At 35.4% G+C, this 20,705-nt stretch overlaps 1 protein-coding gene across 1 annotated transcript; it reads right to left on the reverse strand.

Annotated features, from left to right (window-relative positions):
* Window positions 1-2,869: 2,869 nt before the first annotated feature.
* On the reverse strand, window positions 2,870-4,311 carry LOC126721295 (zinc finger BED domain-containing protein RICESLEEPER 2-like). Its single transcript, XM_050424350.1, has 4 exons — window positions 4,076-4,311; window positions 3,562-3,984; window positions 3,323-3,452; window positions 2,870-3,217 (listed from the first exon to the last, which is right to left on the reverse strand). Exons 1-4 carry the CDS (start codon window positions 4,309-4,311, stop codon window positions 2,870-2,872), a joined length of 1,137 nt encoding a protein of 378 aa, XP_050280307.1.
* Between the last annotated feature and the right edge of the window lie 16,394 nt (window positions 4,312-20,705).

Below are 20,705 nucleotides of genomic sequence, written 5' to 3' on the forward strand. Positions count from 1 at the left end.
GAATAACAGCAATATTGACATCTTTACATGTTTCAACAATGTCTGTGGTAGCAACCACAACTATTGAACCATATTCATGACATGAGTGAAGGAACCTAAGGGAAGCGAATTATTCTACCTACCTAGAATTAGCTCTCAAGATAAGGGACATAGCTTTCAAAAGAGGAAAGGCAGCATCAGTCATTTCCATTCTTATCCCATTCAAGGACTTAGCTGCCTGTTCAGTATCAAGCAAGTGTAGAATCAGAGCTTGTGCTACTATTATAATCTTTCTAATTTCTACGGTTAAACTTTCTTCATGTCGCTGTCCGTTTATTTAAGCAATTGTCGAACCATGCAAACTCTTTTTTATTTTTTAATTTTGTTTTGCATAATTTATTTTCTTCTTTAATTTGAATCATGAGTGTGCTATTTGCTAAACAATAATTATAATAATAGATATAATCGGAAAAAGCTTGTAAAGGTTACCATGAATTTCGATGGTCCACCTCAATTTGTAAAAGGGGTATGGTTTGGTGGTGGGGAGAGGGGAAAAGATCTATTTTGTGGCTCCTGCCCAAGCCCTTTTGGGAGGTACGTCCTGTTAGGATGATAGACCACCCAAAAGAGGCAAGTTTGAGGAGGAACCGTTGGGTGCATGCCTTGAGAGTAGAGAGAGAAAGCATTTATACCGTGGCAGAAAGAAGTGTTACGGTATACTGAGGAATGAAACCAAACTTGTCTCTGTCTGGCAAGGGTGAATGTCGCACAGACCTGGTGGTCGGCAAGTACGTCCAGACCAGACAAAGGCGGTTAAGGGGCAAAACGGTAAAACATCGGTCACGGCAGGCACTATAAAAGGGCCCTTGCCGTGCCCTGAAAAAAGGATTGAAAAACAGAGCATTTTTACGGAGTAGAAAGAAAAACAGAGCAAAAAGAAGAGAAAAAAGATAAGAAAGAAAACAGAGTAGAAAAGAGAGAAAATTAAGGAAGAAGGAGAGGCAATACAGTAGGCATGCACCGGTAGATCGGTTTCCCTCTCTCCCCCTTCAAATCTTGCTTTCTTCCAAAACGTAAACAATGACTCTTTCTTTTTTGGGCAATAACCATTCAGGTCCGACTCCCTCAAAGCCATTAATCTCCACAGCAGGATATTTTTCCTAGGTGATTATTTGCATTGAGAAGAGGCGTTCTCCCCTCTTTGGCTTTACTTCGGCAGACTAAGCTTAAAACTTGATTTATGCCCATTTGATTAGCTCGTATTATTTTCTTCATTTTCTCTGTGATTGATATTATCATTATTGTAATCATGCCTTTTAAGTAGGGATTACATAGCCATTTATTTAAATAAGTCAGAATATTCTGTTTTGGTTATTGTTATTATATCTGCCTGTCGTAACTCATCTGCAACAGTGCTGCTTGCCGTAAGTTTACTCCTGGCAGACAAGGCATAAGTTTGTGCACAAACCGGCCCAAGTTGAGTTACAATTGGACCGGCCCCAACTCCCTTACTCAAAAATATTCTGGCACATCACCGCAGGAGGCAGCCCAGCCCAATACACTATACACAACAAAAAAGGCCCCTACACTAGACTTGACGCCTAAGATTGCCAACAAGGATGGCAACAGGGCGGGCCAGAAGGATGGGATTTTCGTCTCTGTCCTCGCCTCATCCCGGTGTGTGGGGCAAACTACCTTGGCCCATCCTTGTCCCTCGAGGCCCCGTAGGGACCCACCCCACCCCTAATACAATTTTATATATATAAATAAATTATTTGCTACAATAATATAAATCACAACAAAACAAAATGTTTTAAAATCCAAGCATTTAAATAAACCAAGTACTTAAATAGTCTAATACATGACAACATAATTCAAAATTTCTTATAACAAAATAAACATTGTCTTTGTATGAACGATATCATCAAGGAAAATTAACTAGTTCTTTAACAAAATAAACATTGTCTTATAACAAAATAAAAATTGACTAGTTCTTTAACAATAATTTTCGCTTTCTCCCTATGTAGTGACACCACTTTCTTCTTCATCAGCAGAATCATCAAGGATGTGTTGGAATGTATTAGCTTCAATTCCATCTACAATAGATGAAAGGCCTAAAAAATGTAAAACAAATTCAATCAAACAATTGAAAAATACAATGAAGAATGCAGCAACATAAATCATTAAATAGATTAACTAGTAAATTTTATTACCTTTGATTTCAGCCCATAACCAATTTTGAGCACACATCAATGCCTCCACGGTCTTTGCATGAAGTTTACTGCAATGTGGACTTAGCAGCTTACCACTTGTGCTAAATGCTGACTTTAAAGTAACAGTTGACATTAGAATGGCTAGGATATCCCTTGCAATACATTGCAAAGTAGGATACTTAGACCCATTAGATTTCCACCATTCCCAAATATCAAACTCCAAAGTTCTTGACATTAGAGCATCCTCAAGGTAATGCTCCAACTCCAATTTAATATTCCCACTCTTTTTTTTTTTTCCTAACTAAGATATCTTTCAAAGTCCATAAAGGAGTCATCAACTTGTGGATCCTCACTTACACAAGTGCCACGAGTACCTTCCCTGCCCATTCTCCCAGAAGTATAGTCACAAATCATTTCATAATAAGTATCTCTAACCATTTGAATTTCATTTTCAGCTTCATCGCCATAAATAAGAGGAAAATAATATTCCAACAATTCAATCTTATATCTTGGGTCTAAAATGGTTGCCACAGCCATAACACCATGAATCACATTCCAATAACAGTCAAATTTTTCTAACATTTTAAATGTCATGCTCCTAATCATATCACTTGGGCTTGTGAACCAAGAATTCAAAGCTATTTTTATTTCACACACCTTAGGAAAAAAAAGATCAGCTATAGTATATGAGGTACTTGAGAATAGCTCTGTAACCTTGTAAACAATGCCGATCTCTCACATATACTACTTGCCATCTCCCATTCTTCCTCTTTTGGAATGCACTTATAAGATGACTCCCTTTGGCTCAATCGAAAAAAGAAATCTCGATACTCTATAGCAGTAGAAAGCATAAGATAAGTAGAGTTCCAGCAAGTCTTATAATCGTGGGCTAGTTCTTTGGTACATTCAACATGTAATTGTCGAACCATATTTGTAAATCGTTGCCTTCTTTTTGTTGATCTAGTCCAAAATCCCACTCTCTCACGAACCTTCTCAATGCATGACCTAATAGCATTCAAACCATCCTGAACAATCAAATTAAGAACATGTGCTGCATAATGCATATGCAACATTGATCAACGCATAACAAGTGTACTATGTTGAAGCTTGTCTAGTATAATATTTATAACTGCATCATTGGTACTGCAATTGTCCATTGTCATAGTAGATAACTTCCTATCAATATTCCATTCCAACAAGGTTTGTAGAAGGATATCAAAAAACACTTCTTTTGTATGTGGAGATGGCACATAAATAAACCTAAAATAAGAAATTTAAATTATTACAACTAATAGTGAAATAAGTTAATACAATATTTGAAAAGAATTTAAATAAAAAAAAATGAATAAATACTTTAAAAAAAATGTACCTCATAACTTGGCTTTGTAATCTCCATAAATTATCAATGAATTGTGTTGTTACAACCATAAACCCTTGCCTTTTGTTTTGTGAAGTCCACATATCAATGGTAATAGCAATTCTACTCCGATTCCTTTCTATTTCATGCATTGATTTCTCCTTTTCATGATCATAGATGCTCATAATGTCCTTCTTGATTGTGTTCCTACAAACCATCTTGAATAATGGTTGAAGAGAAGTTGAATATCTTCTAAAGCCAATGTGATCAACTATAGAAAGGGGATACTCATGCAAGATGATCATACGAGCGAGTTCTTTTCTTGATTCATCTTGATCAAAATGATAAGCATTCACACCTGCCACCGAGTCCACTTTATGTTGATCCCTCATCAAAATTTTTTGTTTCATATCCCTAATGTCCTTAAACTTTTTCCTAGGACATATTTTTAAGTGGTCAAGCAAATGTTTAGTGCCATTTTTAGACCCCCCCCCCCTTTACAAGCAATCTCGTACAATAGTTGCACTTAGCCTTGTCTTTCCCATCAACTTTCCTTTTCTTAAAATGATTCCACACAACTGATTTCAACCTCCCTTGTTCCTCAGTTATCTCATTGTTAGGTTGGGCTTGGGCATCTTCTGACCTATCCAACAAATTTGAACAGGGGATTGTATTATCTTCATCTACCATCATTGCAGATTGATAGTTGTCAATGGGTTTGATAGATGGATTGGAGCTACCATTGTTTTCACTTGAAGTCATTCCTAAAAAAATTGTTTTTGATAATTTATTAACTTAGCAATCCTAAAAAAGTAATAAACATACACCAAAACCTAAGCCAAAAGTCTCCAACACAAACAATGTAGAACAATGTAAAAGATAAACTTATATCACTTATGAAAAAATTCAAGTAAATTAAACCGCGTGTGATTCTTTCACACATTTCAAGGAAAAATAATGTAGATAGGAAGATATAGATATAAGTATTTAACCACATTAACAAGGATAAAATCTTTAAGATTATCAATCAAATAATTTTAAAAATTGTGACTCTATCACATAGTAAAGAAAAAAATAAGTTGGATATAAAAATACAAATATAACCCAATAAACATAATGAAATCTTAGTGTGGGGCCGAGTATATCAACAACTTTCAAGAGACAAATATATTATAGTCATTTGATTGAAAAACATGAAACAATGTGCAAAAAAAAGAAAAAAAAAAAAAAAAAAAAAAAAAAAAAAAAAAAAAGAAGAAACATTTGGAGCATGATAAGAAACAAACCTACTGTCTACTAGAAGCACTAAGTGACTAGTACCTTTTTTCCTTCCAATTGTGCTTCTTCAATAGCTATAAACAAAAATTCCAATTTTAGATAGAAAAAAAAAGAACCACAATTTAAATTGAAAAAAACTAATTTAAGAAACACTAAAACAAAAGGGAAGATAGTGAATGAGATGAACCTAAAAAGCAACGTCTAGGAGTGGAGTCTAGCTTGAAACTTGAAAAACACATAGAGAAGGGAGAAGGGTTAGAGAGCTTTAGTAGTAGTAGTAGGTATTAGAATAAAAAATATTTTGTCCCGCGTCTTGTGTTTCACTTTAAATATTAGTGATTTAGAGTTTACTAAATTTACAATTATAGTCCTTATTAGTACGGGGTGGAGACGAGGCAGGTTGGGGATAAAAATACTAAACCCATCCTTGCCCTGCCTCGGGGTGCGGGACAAAATATTGCCCCATCCCCGCCCCATCACCTTTGCGGGGTGGGGTAGGGCAAGGTGGGGCAAAATTGTCATCCCTAATTGCTAATGGTACTTAGCTACCCAGTACCCGATATATATTGAACTAAACTAAGCAACGCTGGTACTCACATGTTTTTTGGTTGTGGACTTATAGGTTATTGATTATTTTGGGTCTATTGTTTGATTTGGGAGAAATTAGTTTAATTGATTTTTTAGGTGAAAAATTACTTGAAAATGGAGGTTAACGGTGTTAATCTAATATATTTTAACAAAATGATTATGTAATGGACCCAATTTTGTATTGGTTTCTTTGTGGAAAACAATGAAAGAGTTTAACCTAAAACAAGAATTGGGGAAAATAGAGGGAGAAAGAGAGAGTAAAATATTGAATGTTCCTGTACATATGTAATTACAAGTCTAACAGTTACATAACAGATCAGTGACTGAAACTAACTCTAATTTTCTTAGATAACGCGTGTGTGAGTGCTGACTAGATTAGCAATAGCATTAACAACATGTGTGGATGATTACACTCTAACATCCCCTCAATTGAATAATTCCTTACAGGAAGTAAGAGGTTGGCTCATAATCATGTATAGGCAGGAGAAGCAAGGCACTTTGTAAAAATATCAGCATACTGATCTGCACTGGAGACAAATTGAATAACAATATCACGATGAAAAACCTGTAGTTCCAAGTTTTTTATTGTTTTATTCTTTCTTGTTAACTGCCATAGTTATTCCAGAAAGCCTAAAACAACCATGTAGCTTAATACACAAATTTATCTACAACAGCACAGAAATACAACATAAATCATGAAAGTTTTGAAGCCTTTTTCTCAACTTTGAAAAGTTCCAAAATTGATGGCTGTAAAACCCAATCAAGACGCTCTAAACATCAACAACTTAGGTCTTTTTCAGATAATTGTTGGATTTTTTCATTTTTATATTGCTTCTAGAAATTCTATAAAAATCAGTGATGTGGACGACTTTAAAGTTTAATTATGAAGGCTTTGACGCCCAAGATTCCCAATTGTACCCCACCAACCATATGAACTCAACCAAGCAATAACAGAATGATTACTTTTTATAATTATTTAAAAAAAAAAAGTTGATGAAATTTCAACCTTTCATTTTTCTAATGTATGATAATTGTTTTTTATCATTTACTTAAAACATTCATTGATTTTTGATGTAAGAGAGATTTGAACTATAAATCTTTTATTTTATGACAAGAAATATTATCTGTAAGCTAATTAAAACCTACTTTTGTATTATTTGCTTTGATGGGACCAAAGTCTCATATTCTAATAAAAATAAAAAACTTTAAGAAAGTTCTGGCTTTTAAGATAAACTAGCTAATGATTTGTAATTAAAAAAATCCTTGAGGACCATAACTATTCCTTATTCATTTTTAACGTCTAACTTCGTACAAGACAAGCTTCCAAATAAATATTAACATCCAATAATATATCAATAAAACTAATCCTAATACAAACTAAACTAAGTAATTCTAAACCAAGCTAATTTATTTGTAAAAAAAAAAAAAATTATATCATTATTTATCCAAAACTAATTAAAATAAATTAAACATATGACATTCCTCCCCTCCAAAAAATACCATTGTCTCAAGGTCTTTCTTTCTTCTTCCTCCCCTCCTCTTCCACTAAGTACTTCTTTGTGATTTCATAAATGTCGGGCTTGTGGATTTGTTTTGCCTTAAGCTTTTTACTTTTAAATGACATACATTTAGCTTAAGCATTTTATTTTTGAATGATATAGATTTAGCTTTCACAAGTGAATGATATAGAGATATAAAGGATTGCGCGAACTTGCAATCCTTGCCAATAATTTGTGTTCCCTCCATTGCCCTGGGCATTTGGTCATATATATATATATATGTATATATATATGGATTTTGCTAATGTGTGTCCTAAGGACACACAATAATTAATTATTTTTGGAAAAAAATTTATCGGGAATTAAAAAAGTATTTACAGTTTTTTCAATTTCCGAGAAAATATTTCCAAAAATAGAAAATTTAATGTGTGCCATATATATATATATATATATATATATATAGTATTCCCTAATTTCTTGTTTTGATACCCTGTAGTTTGTACTAATATACAGAGTAAGAGACTATTCCTGTTTCTGAGTATCTTGCATTTATGCAGATATATTTGTACTTAACCATAATGATTCGATGATTGGAGCAATTTCCAAGTTACAACACTTCAAACTATAAAGAAAAAGTTGACATATTCAACCTAAGAAGTAAAAGAAACCCAAATTTATGTAGATATCATTTTCAACACCTATATATCCATTCCTTTATTGACCATCTCTAGTGAGTAGTTACTTTTTCTAGTCCTTGATTCTAATTTTACCTTCAAAATTCGTGGTCATTGCATAAACTTTTACAGATGGCCCCCATGGTCGAATTGTTTATGAGCTGTTTTATATTTTCTAAATGCGCTTAGGTCCAACAAACTAGTACGTTGAGTACTACTTTTGAAAATCAATAAAGTTCTACCTTTTATTTTTATATGACAAAAAATGTATATTTATATAGGAAAAGTGTTAAGTTCATAATATTTTTACAATAAATCATAGATAGTTAATTATTAATGCTTCCAATTTAAACCTAATATTAAGATTATTTTTTTATCATAATAATAAAGACCAATAACAATCTCCCATTTAAAACTTATTTTCTTACCTTATTAGTATCTCTCTGGGAGTTCAACGTGGCTTGAGATAATAGCAGCATCAGCATGAATCTAATCCAACTTTAATCTTTTATCTCATTCTCATTCTCTTTCTCGTTTCTTTACGGAGTGTGAGACACACAGATGTGTGGTCCCAGATAACTAGCCACCAATATACATATGAAGAACACGTGTCACCTATACATCAACTTGTGGGCGCTGTAAAGTTGCAACCAAAATTAGGATATAATGCCAGCACACACTCGAACACTCAAACTTGCCAATTTTGAATACCACTAACTCGTGCAATTAGCAGTGACATCATTAGCTTTTACTAGAAATGATGACGTGTCCGAGTGGGTTCTAGAAATGGTGGACGGTGTTGACTTTGACCGAATTGATGTCGTTGGATTATTGACGTAGCTAGCGATGGCATTCATTTCATTTCATTACTAGGAGTATGATTGAATCTTCTCTTCTCTTCTTCTTTTTTTTACTTTTTATTGATTTATAATAAAAATAAAAACAAAAACAAAAATCTTCAGTTCAACAAAAAAAAAATAAAAAAAAGTCTCATGCATTTTATATTCACATCTTTTATCTCATAATGTATAGATCTCATATAATAAATTAGATAATTCTTCATTGGACACTTTTTTTTTTCTTTTTTTTTTAATATTGATCTATGGGTATAGGGTTTAGAAGAGAAGGGTCATAGGTGATTGATTTGAAGGGCTAAATTGATGAGATTATTGGATGAACAAAGTTTCTCTCCAAACTAGTTTGGATAGAAACTTTTCAAACTTCTCATATATCTTTTTTGTTTTTTTTTTGTGAATTTTGAAAATCTAACCGTTGAATTTCATGTTCTTTATGTTCTTAACATACATATCAAATTTCATTTCAATTGGATATTATTTACTATTTGATCAATAAACTTATTTTTTTACACAATTTTAGATTATAAAAATTTAAAATTTTAATATTTGTTTGATGAGATAGCAATTGATCTTTGATCTTCTAGAAATTTTACATGCATGAAAAATATAATAAAAAATGCAATCTAACGAGTAGATTTTTAAAATTCACATTCAATATAGAGATATATGAGAAGTTTGTAGAGTTTCTTTTCAAATTAGTTTGAAGAGAAACTTTATTCTTATTGAATTCAGGGAGGAACAACTGCCTAATGATACACAATTTGAATTCTCTTTTTAATACTATTGAGAATATAAAGAAAAAGAAAAAGTAGCAAAGAAAATAGCCACACTAAAATAAGTGCAATGACTGAAATTTCCAAAATTTGACCCTCGTACCAGAAAAAACTAGTCACGATATTGTTAGCGGACCCAGCTAGTGAGCTAGGTATAATCATCTTAGAATTTTGTAAGGTCTCTAGGGGAAGAAATTTCGTTGTAAATGGGGCTTTCCCATTGGGAAAACAACCATATATACCTGTTAACAATTCTTTTTTGGGGCCCAGTAAATGCATATTTTAGGCGGCCACAATTCTCTTTTATGGATGAATACAGGGGGGAAACCACGTGTATAGGCATGGCCCACCAAATAATCTATATTAGCCAATAGGTTGAAAAGCAAAATATTTTAATTTGTACTTGATGGCCTTCCCTCAAGGAATCTGATTTCCCAGCCCCAGCCACATATTTTTGTATTTTTTATTTTTTTAGCTTTTAATATTATTTTCCTTCTTTCACAATTTCAATTCCATTCCCCAATACAATACTCCTCTTCTCAGCCATGAGCCACCCAATTATTAATTTATCATGCCACTTTAATCCATTTCGTTGGTTGCAGAAGTCTTCTTATATAAAGTCATTTTGTAAACATGTACATAGTTTTAATTTTGGAATGATCTATAAATATATATATATTTATATATATACATATTTAAGATAAACGACAGATAAAGTAGAGATAATAAATGCTTTTGGATTACTCATTTCTAGAATATCTACCATTTGATGTAATATAAATCAATAGCATAGAAAATGTGTAACTTTTGTTTGTTTATCAAAAAAAAAAAAAAAGTGTAACTTTTGTTATTTTTACTAGATATACTTTGTGTAGGGACATGATTTGCGTTAAACCACTGTTGAGTTGGGTTCGCACGTAAATGGACCCATACAATATCATTTGTAGAGAATGGGATCGAAAGGCTAAGTCGTGTTTACCCGGTTGTGGTTTTGTTAAGGAGCTCATATATGGTTTAGATGTATCCACCTCTGTAACCCCTCCTCTTTTTCCCGTGGGACTCGAGAGCCTCTTCTTTAGGTTACATATTTTTCTTTTATACTAGCATGCGTTCAATTTCCCTCGTCCACGTGTAGGGTCGACCTTTCCAAGACTGATACTTGTCCCATCAGTCTCAGACCTAAGTCGTTGAGAGTTGTTGATAAAGTTAATGGATAAGGCTCTGTTAGGCGCAGAGATATGTATGGGGAAGGTGGCAAAGGAAGCCTTTCTTAGATATTTTAGATTTCCCTTCAAGCACGTCCCTTTACCTTTCTGCCCTTGTTCTTGGGTCAGCCGAGGACTGCACTGTCCTCGGCTGCTTCTCCGGGCCAATTGGGCCATACTATTCTTGAGCTCTGGCCATGACCTTTTCCGGCTTAGGCCTTTGGACCCTTCATCAGCAAATGGGCCTGGCCCGTCCATTATTGGACCCCACAATAGCCCCTCAAAACCCTGCTGTCCGGCCTCTTGATTGGAGAGGGGGGTTTTGGTATCTCCAAGCCTTTATTACGGCTCATTTAATTCGACCCTTCCCTGGCGTTGGCAATTATCCGAATGCCCAGGAAACGCTCCTATCTACGAGATATCCTTTTTGATTTAGCCTTTATCCGTTCTGTCCGTTTGGCTACCCGAAGTAGGTCTTTAATGTTTTTCCTTCACGAGACCTCTCGAATTCAATGGCTACTGATAACATGGGGGAGCGGAACAGTCGCCTTCCTGCTGGCAGATTTCCTTAAAGATCAGAACATGTTTAATGCCATCCTCTTCGTCCCTTATATAAAGAGGGTGGACATGAGTTGTTTCTTTCATATGTGAATCATTTAATCCCCCAGAAAACTGAAATCCTCCGATTATACCTTGACTCATAATACGTTCACCACAGTCATAGGTGATGAAGAAACCTCCTCCGTCCCAAAAATACCTTGTTCTGGCTAAGCTCGAGATGGCTCGATCGGGGCAAGGGTGGCGGAGACTCAAGATTTGTCTCGCCTACCTTTCAGCCAAAATCCGAAGCAGGAACTCGTCACGTCGCATCTTCGACGTGACTGAGCCGAGAACACACAGCATCATCACCACCCGCTCTCTCATGAGCATATCTAATGTGGTTCCGGTGTGCTAGGAGTCAGGACTGGGGCAGGAACTAAATGTCCCTACTTCTTCCTCTCTTTGTTCACTGGTGCCACCTTCTACTTTTCTTTCTTCTTCTTTCCACCACCAGCTCCATCCTGGGGCTTTTCCTTCTCCCTCTTTTGCTCCTTTTACTTTCTTTTCATTGCTTCCCTCTTCTTCTCCTCCTTCTCTTGCTCATGTCCTCCATCTTCCTCATTCATCTCCTCCATCTTCTTCCTTTGCACTCTTCGGCGACAAGAGCTTGCTGAAGTGCTTCCATGTGTTCCAATTCTTCTTCCTTCTCCTTTATCTTTTTCTAAAAAGGTTCGTCTCCTGATATGAGTAGCACTGAGGCAGAGATTGGAAAAGCTTTGAAGGCGAGTTTAAAAGGCAGCTGATTATTTACTTATCTATACTGCGGATGCTAGTGTTATTTTGACAGTTCATTTTTTGTATAGGCTTGTTTAAGCCCTTCTTTGTACGTTGTAACAATTTTCCATATTAATAAAAGTTGCCATTCATTTATTTCACATGTTCTATTTTCATGTTTTATAAGTTTACACACGCTGCTCGGCACAATAATATAGCATTTGAATTCATGGTAACTAAGGCTGAAATATTTGTTAATAAAAAGACGCCACCACAACTTTAATAAAATTATTATTATCCGACATAACAATCCGACCAGTGAGAAACGAGGCTTACCTTAAATTAGCCGAGATGGGGGCTAAGTGCTAGATAAGGTGTAAGAAGTAACTGTCCGAGGATATGTCACCTTCCCAATGAGTAGTTTCCTTGGGCTAACGATCATCAAGCCATTTCGTCATCTCCTGAGCATACTAGCCTTAACCTTTTCCAGTATTTGAGCCGAGAAATTTCTCCATCCGAGCAGTTGATTTCCCAAAAGGCTTGAGTCCGAGGACTTCGTAGCGCCTAGGTTCTGCCTTAAACTTAGATGTTTCAGTACTTGGTTTCCCCATAGGTTTGGGTCCGAGGACCACACAAGGCCTAGGTTCTGTCCAAGATTCTTTGAGTTTAGTTTCTCTTCTTCCTCAGGTATTTCACGAGGTGCCGAGCAGCAAGTTGTCCTCGGCAACAGTTATTCCTCGGTGGGGGCCATTGTCCCTGGGCCTCCATGCAGAACAGGCCTGGACCGCGAATTTACTTGGCCCATAACTTTAAGGGTATTTACGTAGTTTATGGTTACGTGGTGCTTTCTGGCGTCCCAATGCTCGAGGTGCACCTTCCAGAGACTCCTTTAATCCCCTGGTTACAGGTGGCATTGGAGATTGAGCCTAAGCCATCTTGTCCGTAGCGTTCCTGGGGGCGCTGCGTGCATTAAATGCCACCACCTTATTTCTTTAAATAAATAAGTAGAAGAGAAAGTTACTTCACCCTCGCACCAATTCCTTAGTTTTCTCCCAAATCACAGCTCCTATACTCAGTGCTGTCCTCCCTTAGCATAACATGTTTGAGGCGAGAGTTGGGAAGAAAGAACTCCCTCCATCACAGAAGCGCCGTGCCCTTATGAGACTAAAAATGGTGAGGTATGGGCACAGGAAGCATAAGTTCAAGAGAGTGCTCCATTTCAATCGAGGGGAAAGGATGTCTCTCCCTCTTTTAGTCAAAACCCGAAGCAGGTTCTGTTCATGCCAGAATTTTGGTATGTCAGAAGAAAGATTTTCCGCCATCAGCGCCTCTGCTTTACGGCAGGCGTATATTTAGAGAAAGCCCCTCAGCTTCCAACTCCCTGCGCCTTTCCTTCAGCGGTGTCAGGCTCAAGTTGAGTCTCTTTTGCTGTTTGAGTTGTGGGCGAGTGAAAGCATTGAGGAAAAACAACGTCTTGGAGCTGTAGCCAACCTCTCCTCTGATCTACTTCCTCGGCTTTTACTTTATTCTCTTGTATCTTCCTTTCTCTTTGGTTATGTAGTGATCTTTGACACAAACTGATTCTAGTTTTTCATTGTACACTGTACTATCTCTTTGCTTTAGTAAAAAATGGCGATTTCTTTACTTGTTTTGAATGCTGTTCCTTTGATAAAACTACTTTGTGAGTTGGTGTGCTCCATGTGTGTGTTTCTCCTCGGCAGTATTTAAAGCAAGAACTCTTGAAACACGATCCAACTAATTCTAGTCTATCGACACTATCAGGCAGAATAATAATAACTCATAGTAAGTTAAACTTAGGAAACTAACCGAGATAATGGTTGATCGTTCCGTAGTAAGCACGAGAATATTGTATGAGGACGACAAATTCTAAATAATTCATCCGAGGGAGTGACCGAGCACTGCATGACTTCAGTTATGCTTTTGGAAACATGTTACTCCATTCCATATTGGTCCCTCTAGCGTTGAGGATCCGAGGGCAAACTAGAGAATCCATGTAACACAGCTTTTCCTTTTAAGTAGTTGGTTTCCCCAGAGGCTTGGGTCCGAGGACCATACAAGGCCTTGGTTCTGTCCAAAACTTGTATTGTCTTTTTAAGTAGTTGGTTTCCCCAGAGGCTTGGGTCCGAGGATCATACAAGGCCTTGGTTCTGTCCAAAACTTGTATTGTCTTTTTAAGTAGTTGGTTTCCCCAGAGGCTTGGGTCCGAGGACCATACAAGGCCTTGGTTCTGTCCAAAACTTGTATTGTCTTTTTAAGTAGTTGGTTTCCCCAGAGGCTTGGGTCCGAGGACCATACAAGGCCTTGGTTCTGTCCAAAACTTGTATTCTCTTTTTAAGTAGTTGGTTTCCCCAGAGGCTTGGGTCCGAGGACCATACAAGGCCTTGGTTCTGTCCAAAACTTGTATTGTCTTTTTAAGTAGTTGGTTTCCCCAGAGGCTTGGGTCCGAGGACCATACAAGACCTTGGTTCTGTCCAAAACTTGTATTCTCTTTTTAAGTAGTTGGTTTCCCCAGAGGCTTGGGTCCGAGGACCATACAAGGCCTTGGTTCTGTCCAAAACTTGTATTCTCTTTTTAAGTAGTTGGTTTCCCCAGAGGCTTGGGTCCGAGGACCATACAAGGCCTTGGTTCTGTCCAAAACTTGTATTGTTCTTTATTTGCTTATCCTCCGAAGGTTTAGCTCCTCGAATAAGATGGGGGAAGCTGGCCTGATGTTTGAAGCCCCTAGGCTTGCCCATGTCGTTGACACCGTGGAACGTAGCCCCTAGTGGGAGCTTATGTTGGAATAGCAACCATGTGTCGCCGGTGATACAGGCACCCTCGTAATCCCTTGTTCGACAGAAGCTCAACTTCGCCACCGCTCGAGCTACCTCGTAAGCCTTCCCACAGACGGCGCCAATTGTAGGGACATGATTTGCGTTAAACCACTGTTGAGTTGGGTTCGCACGTAAATGGACCCATACAATATCATTTGTAGAGAGTGGGATCGAAAGGCTAAGTCGTGTTTACCCGGTTGTGGTTTTGTTAAGGAGCTCATATATGGTTTAGGTGTATCCACCTCTGTAACCCCTCCTCTTTTTCCCGTGGGACTCGAGAGCCTCTTCTTTAGGTTACATATTTTTCTTTTATACTAGCATGCGTTCAATTTCCCTCGTCCACGTGTAGGGTCGACCTTTCCAAGACTGATACTTGTCCCATCAGTCTCAGACCTAAGTCGTTGAGAGTTGTTGATAAAGTTAATGGATAAGGCTCTGTTAGGCGCAGAGATATGTATGGGGAAGGTGGCAAAGGAAGCCTTTCTTAGATATTTTAGATTTCCCTTCAAGCACGTCCCTTTACCTTTCTGCCCTTGTTCTTGGGTCAGCCGAGGACTGCACTGTCCTCGGCTGCTTCTCCGGGCCAATTGGGCCATACTATTCTTGAGCTCTGGCCATGACCTTTTCCGGCTTAGGCCTTTGGACCCTTCATCAGCAAATGGGCCTGGCCCGTCCATTATTGGACCCCACACTTTGTGTTTTGCTTGATTTGTGATTGAATATGATAGTTTAATCTTGGCTTTCAAACAAAAAGAATTATGATTCTGCTCCAGTTAGTATTTTTAAACTTATGTAAATTTGAATTGTTATTATATTAGTTGTGTAAATATATATAATTAATTTTCATATGCAAACCTATTTTTTAATTCTTCTTTAATCATATACACAGGGAGAGAGAAATAACAAATTACTAAAAAATAATAATTTAATAAAATGTAGTGTAAAATAAATAATTTTATGCAAGTGTTTTTGAAACTTGGATATATAAAATTAAAAGTAATTTTTTTATATTAAAATAGACATAAATTTTTACATAAGTTGATAAGTAGATATGAAAGTTCTACTCTTAGGGTTGCAAATTTCTTCGAGGATGAAAGAGGGTCCTTTGTGACTGATTAGATGTAAGAGTATTACAAGGTTGAATTAATTACAAAGTAATCAAATACTCGAAAAAGTTTGAATATCCTCGTTTGTCAAAAAAAAAAAGGTTATATGCAATATGGAGGCAAGGTTGGCGGTTGGCACTTGGGCTTGTGGTTGATCTGAGTTTGTATTTGTTTGATATGGAGTTTTTATTTTTTAAGTGATATTTGAAGAGAGTAAAAACATTTAATTTTTAAATGGAATAGAAATATGGAGTAGTATTTGAGGTTAATTTTTTTTTCCAGAAAAAATTTGATTTAGTTATCTGTAAATAATAAAAGAAAATTTTAATAGATGTCTCAAGAATAATGATTTAACAAAAACTTTTAGAAAATTTTTGATCTTTTTAACCAACAATTAACTTAACTAAAATAACAAAATTTAAAGTTTTTCGACCTAGAGACCAATAATAATCATGCCAACATTTCCAATGTACTTGTCCTCTTTTTCAATGATAAAGGATAAAAGCAAACAAATAGACACTCATAAAGAAGTGCCAGTAGCTGAACATGTGATCTGTAATCTGTTTTTGTTTTTTTTTTTTTTTTTTTTTTTTTTTTTTTTACTTTGCATAAAAAATAATAATAAATGCATAATCATTTTTCTAATATATTTCTAAAGTAGCTTTACTTTTTTTTTTAGACAAATTAATTGTTAAAAATACATATACCTTTTTTTTTTGAGAATAAAAAAATACATATACTTAATTACACTTTTTCACCAAGTTGAAATACATTGCTAAACCCGGAAACACATTACTTAACATTACTCTAATCCGCTAGGATGAGATAAGTATGATTACGAGATAGAAAAAAAAAATTGTTGCGGAGAAGCCGAAGTCCTCCACGAGAAAGATCACAGCGTGAAGAAGGAAAGTATATGCTGTTTCTGAAACTCCAACTCAGCATCCATGTGGTGTTTCTAGGTCCAATGGAAAATTGACATATGTATTAAAAAATTAAACATCAGCAGCTCAGTTAAATTAAAATAAAAAGACAAAAATGCCCAAAAATTTTCAAAGCCCCGCCATTAAAACAAAAACACGCATTTTTCCTTTTTTGAAAATCAAAATCTTCTCTCCATCTCTGTTTTCTCTCGCACCGCTCTCTCCTCCAAACCTCCATAGCCACTGCCTAGCATCATCGCCGGAGCTGCCGGACATAACCAATTCCGAAAAGATTGGTCTTTGTCTAGTAAAAAAACCTCAAAATTATCTCTCATTCTCGTTGCTTCCAACCCCAAAGCTAGAAGATTTCTTGCCGTTTCCAACATCTATATCACAAAAAAGTTTTCTTCTCTTTTTCTATTTATTTATTTGTATTTTTTTTTTCCTTACTCAAAATGGGTCTATCTTTTTATGATGTTGGATTTGGCAACATAATCTTTCTTATTTTTATAACCAAATCTTACCTGAAATGGTTTTATTCTGTTATGAGATGAGAACATCTGATGTTGCAAGATTTGTATGATGATGGATTTGGCTTTGCAGGTCTGTTATAGGGTTGAGATTTGGTTGTTTTTATTTAGGGAAGAGACAGATCTAATGGGGACTTAGAGTTGGAGTTTGGAATTGTGAGTTCGGGGTTTATTTGCTATCATTGTTTTAATTTGTATTATTATCTTATTATCAATGTCTATAAACTTTACATGGGATTGGACTGCCTAGATTAATTTTGATGGTTCCTTGTAGCTAATTTATGATGCTATTCATGTTGTTAGTTTGGGGTTTAATAGCTATTATTCCTTGTTTGAGATTGTATCCTATTTATTATCAATGTCTATAAACTTTACATGGGATTGGGCTGCCTAGATTAATATTGATGGTTACCTGTAGCTAATGTACGATACTACTCATGTTGGTTGCCAAGCCGAACTAAGATCGTATAGTGCTAGCCATGTACTTTGTTACTTGAATATAGGTTCTACTGTTATGTTTAGTATACATTACATTTTTGTTGATATAATTTTTTTTTTCATGGTGCAAAGATGGATGTGTAGTTTTGTTCTATTGCACAGTGAAAGAACATCTTGGATAGTATTTTTTAGTTAGCATAGTTGAAAATTTGGATAAGTGATGGTATAGCCAAACATTAATTATAGCTGTCAATTTGGAAAACTTTTGTAACTAATGAAGTTACTCAAACATGATAGATTTTGTGTATGCTTGAGTAGCTTCTAGTTAAAGACTAATTATATGCAAATGATGAAAGTTTTTATGCAATAGTACATTTTATTCTTATATATTATTTTCTATATGTGCATGATATGGTTATTCAAGTTGAAGGATAGTTATGCATTGTCTTCTTTTTTATGACTTTGTGGCTAACCTGATAAGCTATCATCGACAGTCACAATTAAATCACCTTAACCCACTGATTGAAGACAAATCAGCCACCGTGTGACCCATTCCACAGAAAGAAGGAAACCTGACAGTGACTGTAAGTAATTTGCAGTTTAGGTTTCATATTTTGGGACTTGTGTGTTTTGGATTTTGTGTTTTTTAGTTTCATATTTGTGTAAATGTTTACATTAGGTAGATTAATTGTGGATATGAAGTACTGTTAGTTTGTTTGTTGTAGGGAAAGAAAGTTCCAAGCTTCATAAGGAAGATGGCTGGGAGGTCTAAGCAGGGGAGGGCATTTTTTGTTGGTGACAAGCATGGAAATGTGGCACATCCCAGAGGGAAGAGAAGGCCACCGAAATGTGGACTTGTTAGTGAGCCTATTTACAAGAAGACTTTCAGAAGCACGACAGCCCCACCAAGCACACCATGATCAAAGAAGCATGACATAGACAAACTTTATAGTCTATTTTTGGATATGACTAATTGTGTCTTTTCTAAGAATGCAAAAAAAGAACCAAGTGTATAGCATTTGTTTACCTTTTGCACCACCATTAATTAACATGGATGTGAAACCTTAGATAATTTGGTAAATGTATTGATGGTAACACCCAAACATGAGAGGTGATATTGTGGAATGAAATTATGCAGGTTTTTTTGTTCATGGAATTGTTATCAGATGTGTGGAAACTCACTTCCTGGAATAAGCTTCTTTGCTATAGTTACATTGTAATTTAGTACAAAACTACTTGGAAAATTTTGCTAGTTATGAGCTGATTAGTTTGTAATAGACCTTGATGGCAATGTGATGCATTAATGATAGAATGTTTGCATAGAGATCATGAATGATTTCTGAGTACAATGTAAAATATATGGTTCAAGTTAATGGCTTTTCAATTACACATATAACCTTTGATCATTGGAGGAGCCAACTTTGCTTCTGCTATATCAGGTTATGATGAAAATGCTGCTTTTGTCTCAGGAGTTGGAACACTTGTATAAATCAATGTTAGAATTCCTCCAAAAATATACAATTTGAGATTTCATGAACAAAGTGCCATGTTTATTTATTTATTTTAATCTTTCAAAACAGACAATCCATCAAATGGGTGACAAAGTACATTACAAATCATAACAATAACATTAAAATCTAAATTTGATCCAAATTAGCTAAACTTTTGGCAAAGTCTTTTTGTGCTCCACTCTAGCCCCATTGCACCATATCATAAGAGTCACAATAATTACAAATGCAACCCACTATAACAACAATGCAATCCTCAATTTTTTTTCCTCCTTGTGGTGTACAATTAACTCATCTTGATCAACTCTATCTTTAGCAATCTTTTGCATGTGTTCTTGTAGTCGACATATAACTCTGTTCAAACCAACAAAGAATGCCCTCCCCCATTCAGACCTCCCAGCTCTCTTCTTGGTGAAGCTTGGAACTTTCTCTTCCTACAACCAACAAACCAATAGGTAACACATTATAACCAATGGAACCTAAGAAATTGAACTCAAATAACTATTGAGATAACATCAACTTTAGCTAACGTATCTCCAGCTAAAGTCAAGGGATCAAATAATAATGTTTAAGATTCTTATGTTATCCAATCACTACAAACTGATAATGTTTAAGAGTTCTTATGTAATCCAATCACTATAGTATAGCTATCTGTTGTGTCATCTAGTAAAACAGATCTTTGTATATGATTTAATATAAATATAATTGGTGACTGTTACTTAGAATTAATTAAGGAAGCAAGAAACAAAATATTTTGTATTAGTTTCTTTAATAATTATTTAACAATGGGGTAGGCTATGTAATTATATCAACAGAAATATAATATCTACTACACATAACAGCACTAGAACCTATATCCAAGTAACAAAGTACACTGTTAGCAATATATAATCTTACTTCAACTTGGCAACCAACATATTAATCTAGGTAGCCCAATCCCATGTAAATTTTATAGACATTGATAATAAAATAGGATACAAACTAAAATAAAGAATAATAGCTACTAAACCACAAACTCACAACATGAATAGTATCATAAATTAGCTACAAGGAACCATCAAAATTAATCTAAGCAGCCCAATCCCATGTAAAGTTATAGACATTGATAATAATATAGGATACAAATTAAAACAATGATAGAAAATAAACCCCAAACTCATAATTCCAAACCCCAACCCCAAATTCCCATCAGACCTGTCTCTTCCCTAAACAAAAACACTCAAATCTCACCCCATAACAGACCTACAAAGCCAAATTCATTATCATACAAATCTTGCAACATTAGGTGTTCTCATTCCATGACAGAATAAAACCATTTCAGGTAAAATTTGGTTATAAAAATAAGACAGATTATGGTGCCAAGTCCAACATCAAAAAAAGATAGACCCTTTTATTTTCAGTAAAAAAAAAAAATACAAATAAGATGTGAAAAATACAAAAAATAAATAGACAAAAAGAGAAAAAAAAAAAAAAAAAAAAAAAAAAAAAAAAAAAAAAAAAACTTACTTCCAACCCCCAAAGCCGGAAGCGGCCCGCTTCCGGCTTTGGGGGTTGGAAGCAACGAGAATAAGAGATGATTTTGGGGTTTTCTGACCAGATAAAGGTCGATCTTTTCAGAATTGTTTATGT

Source organism: Quercus robur, chromosome 4 (genome assembly GCF_932294415.1).
Source record: "Quercus robur chromosome 4, dhQueRobu3.1, whole genome shotgun sequence".
Lineage (NCBI taxonomy): Eukaryota > Viridiplantae > Streptophyta > Magnoliopsida > Fagales > Fagaceae > Quercus > Quercus robur.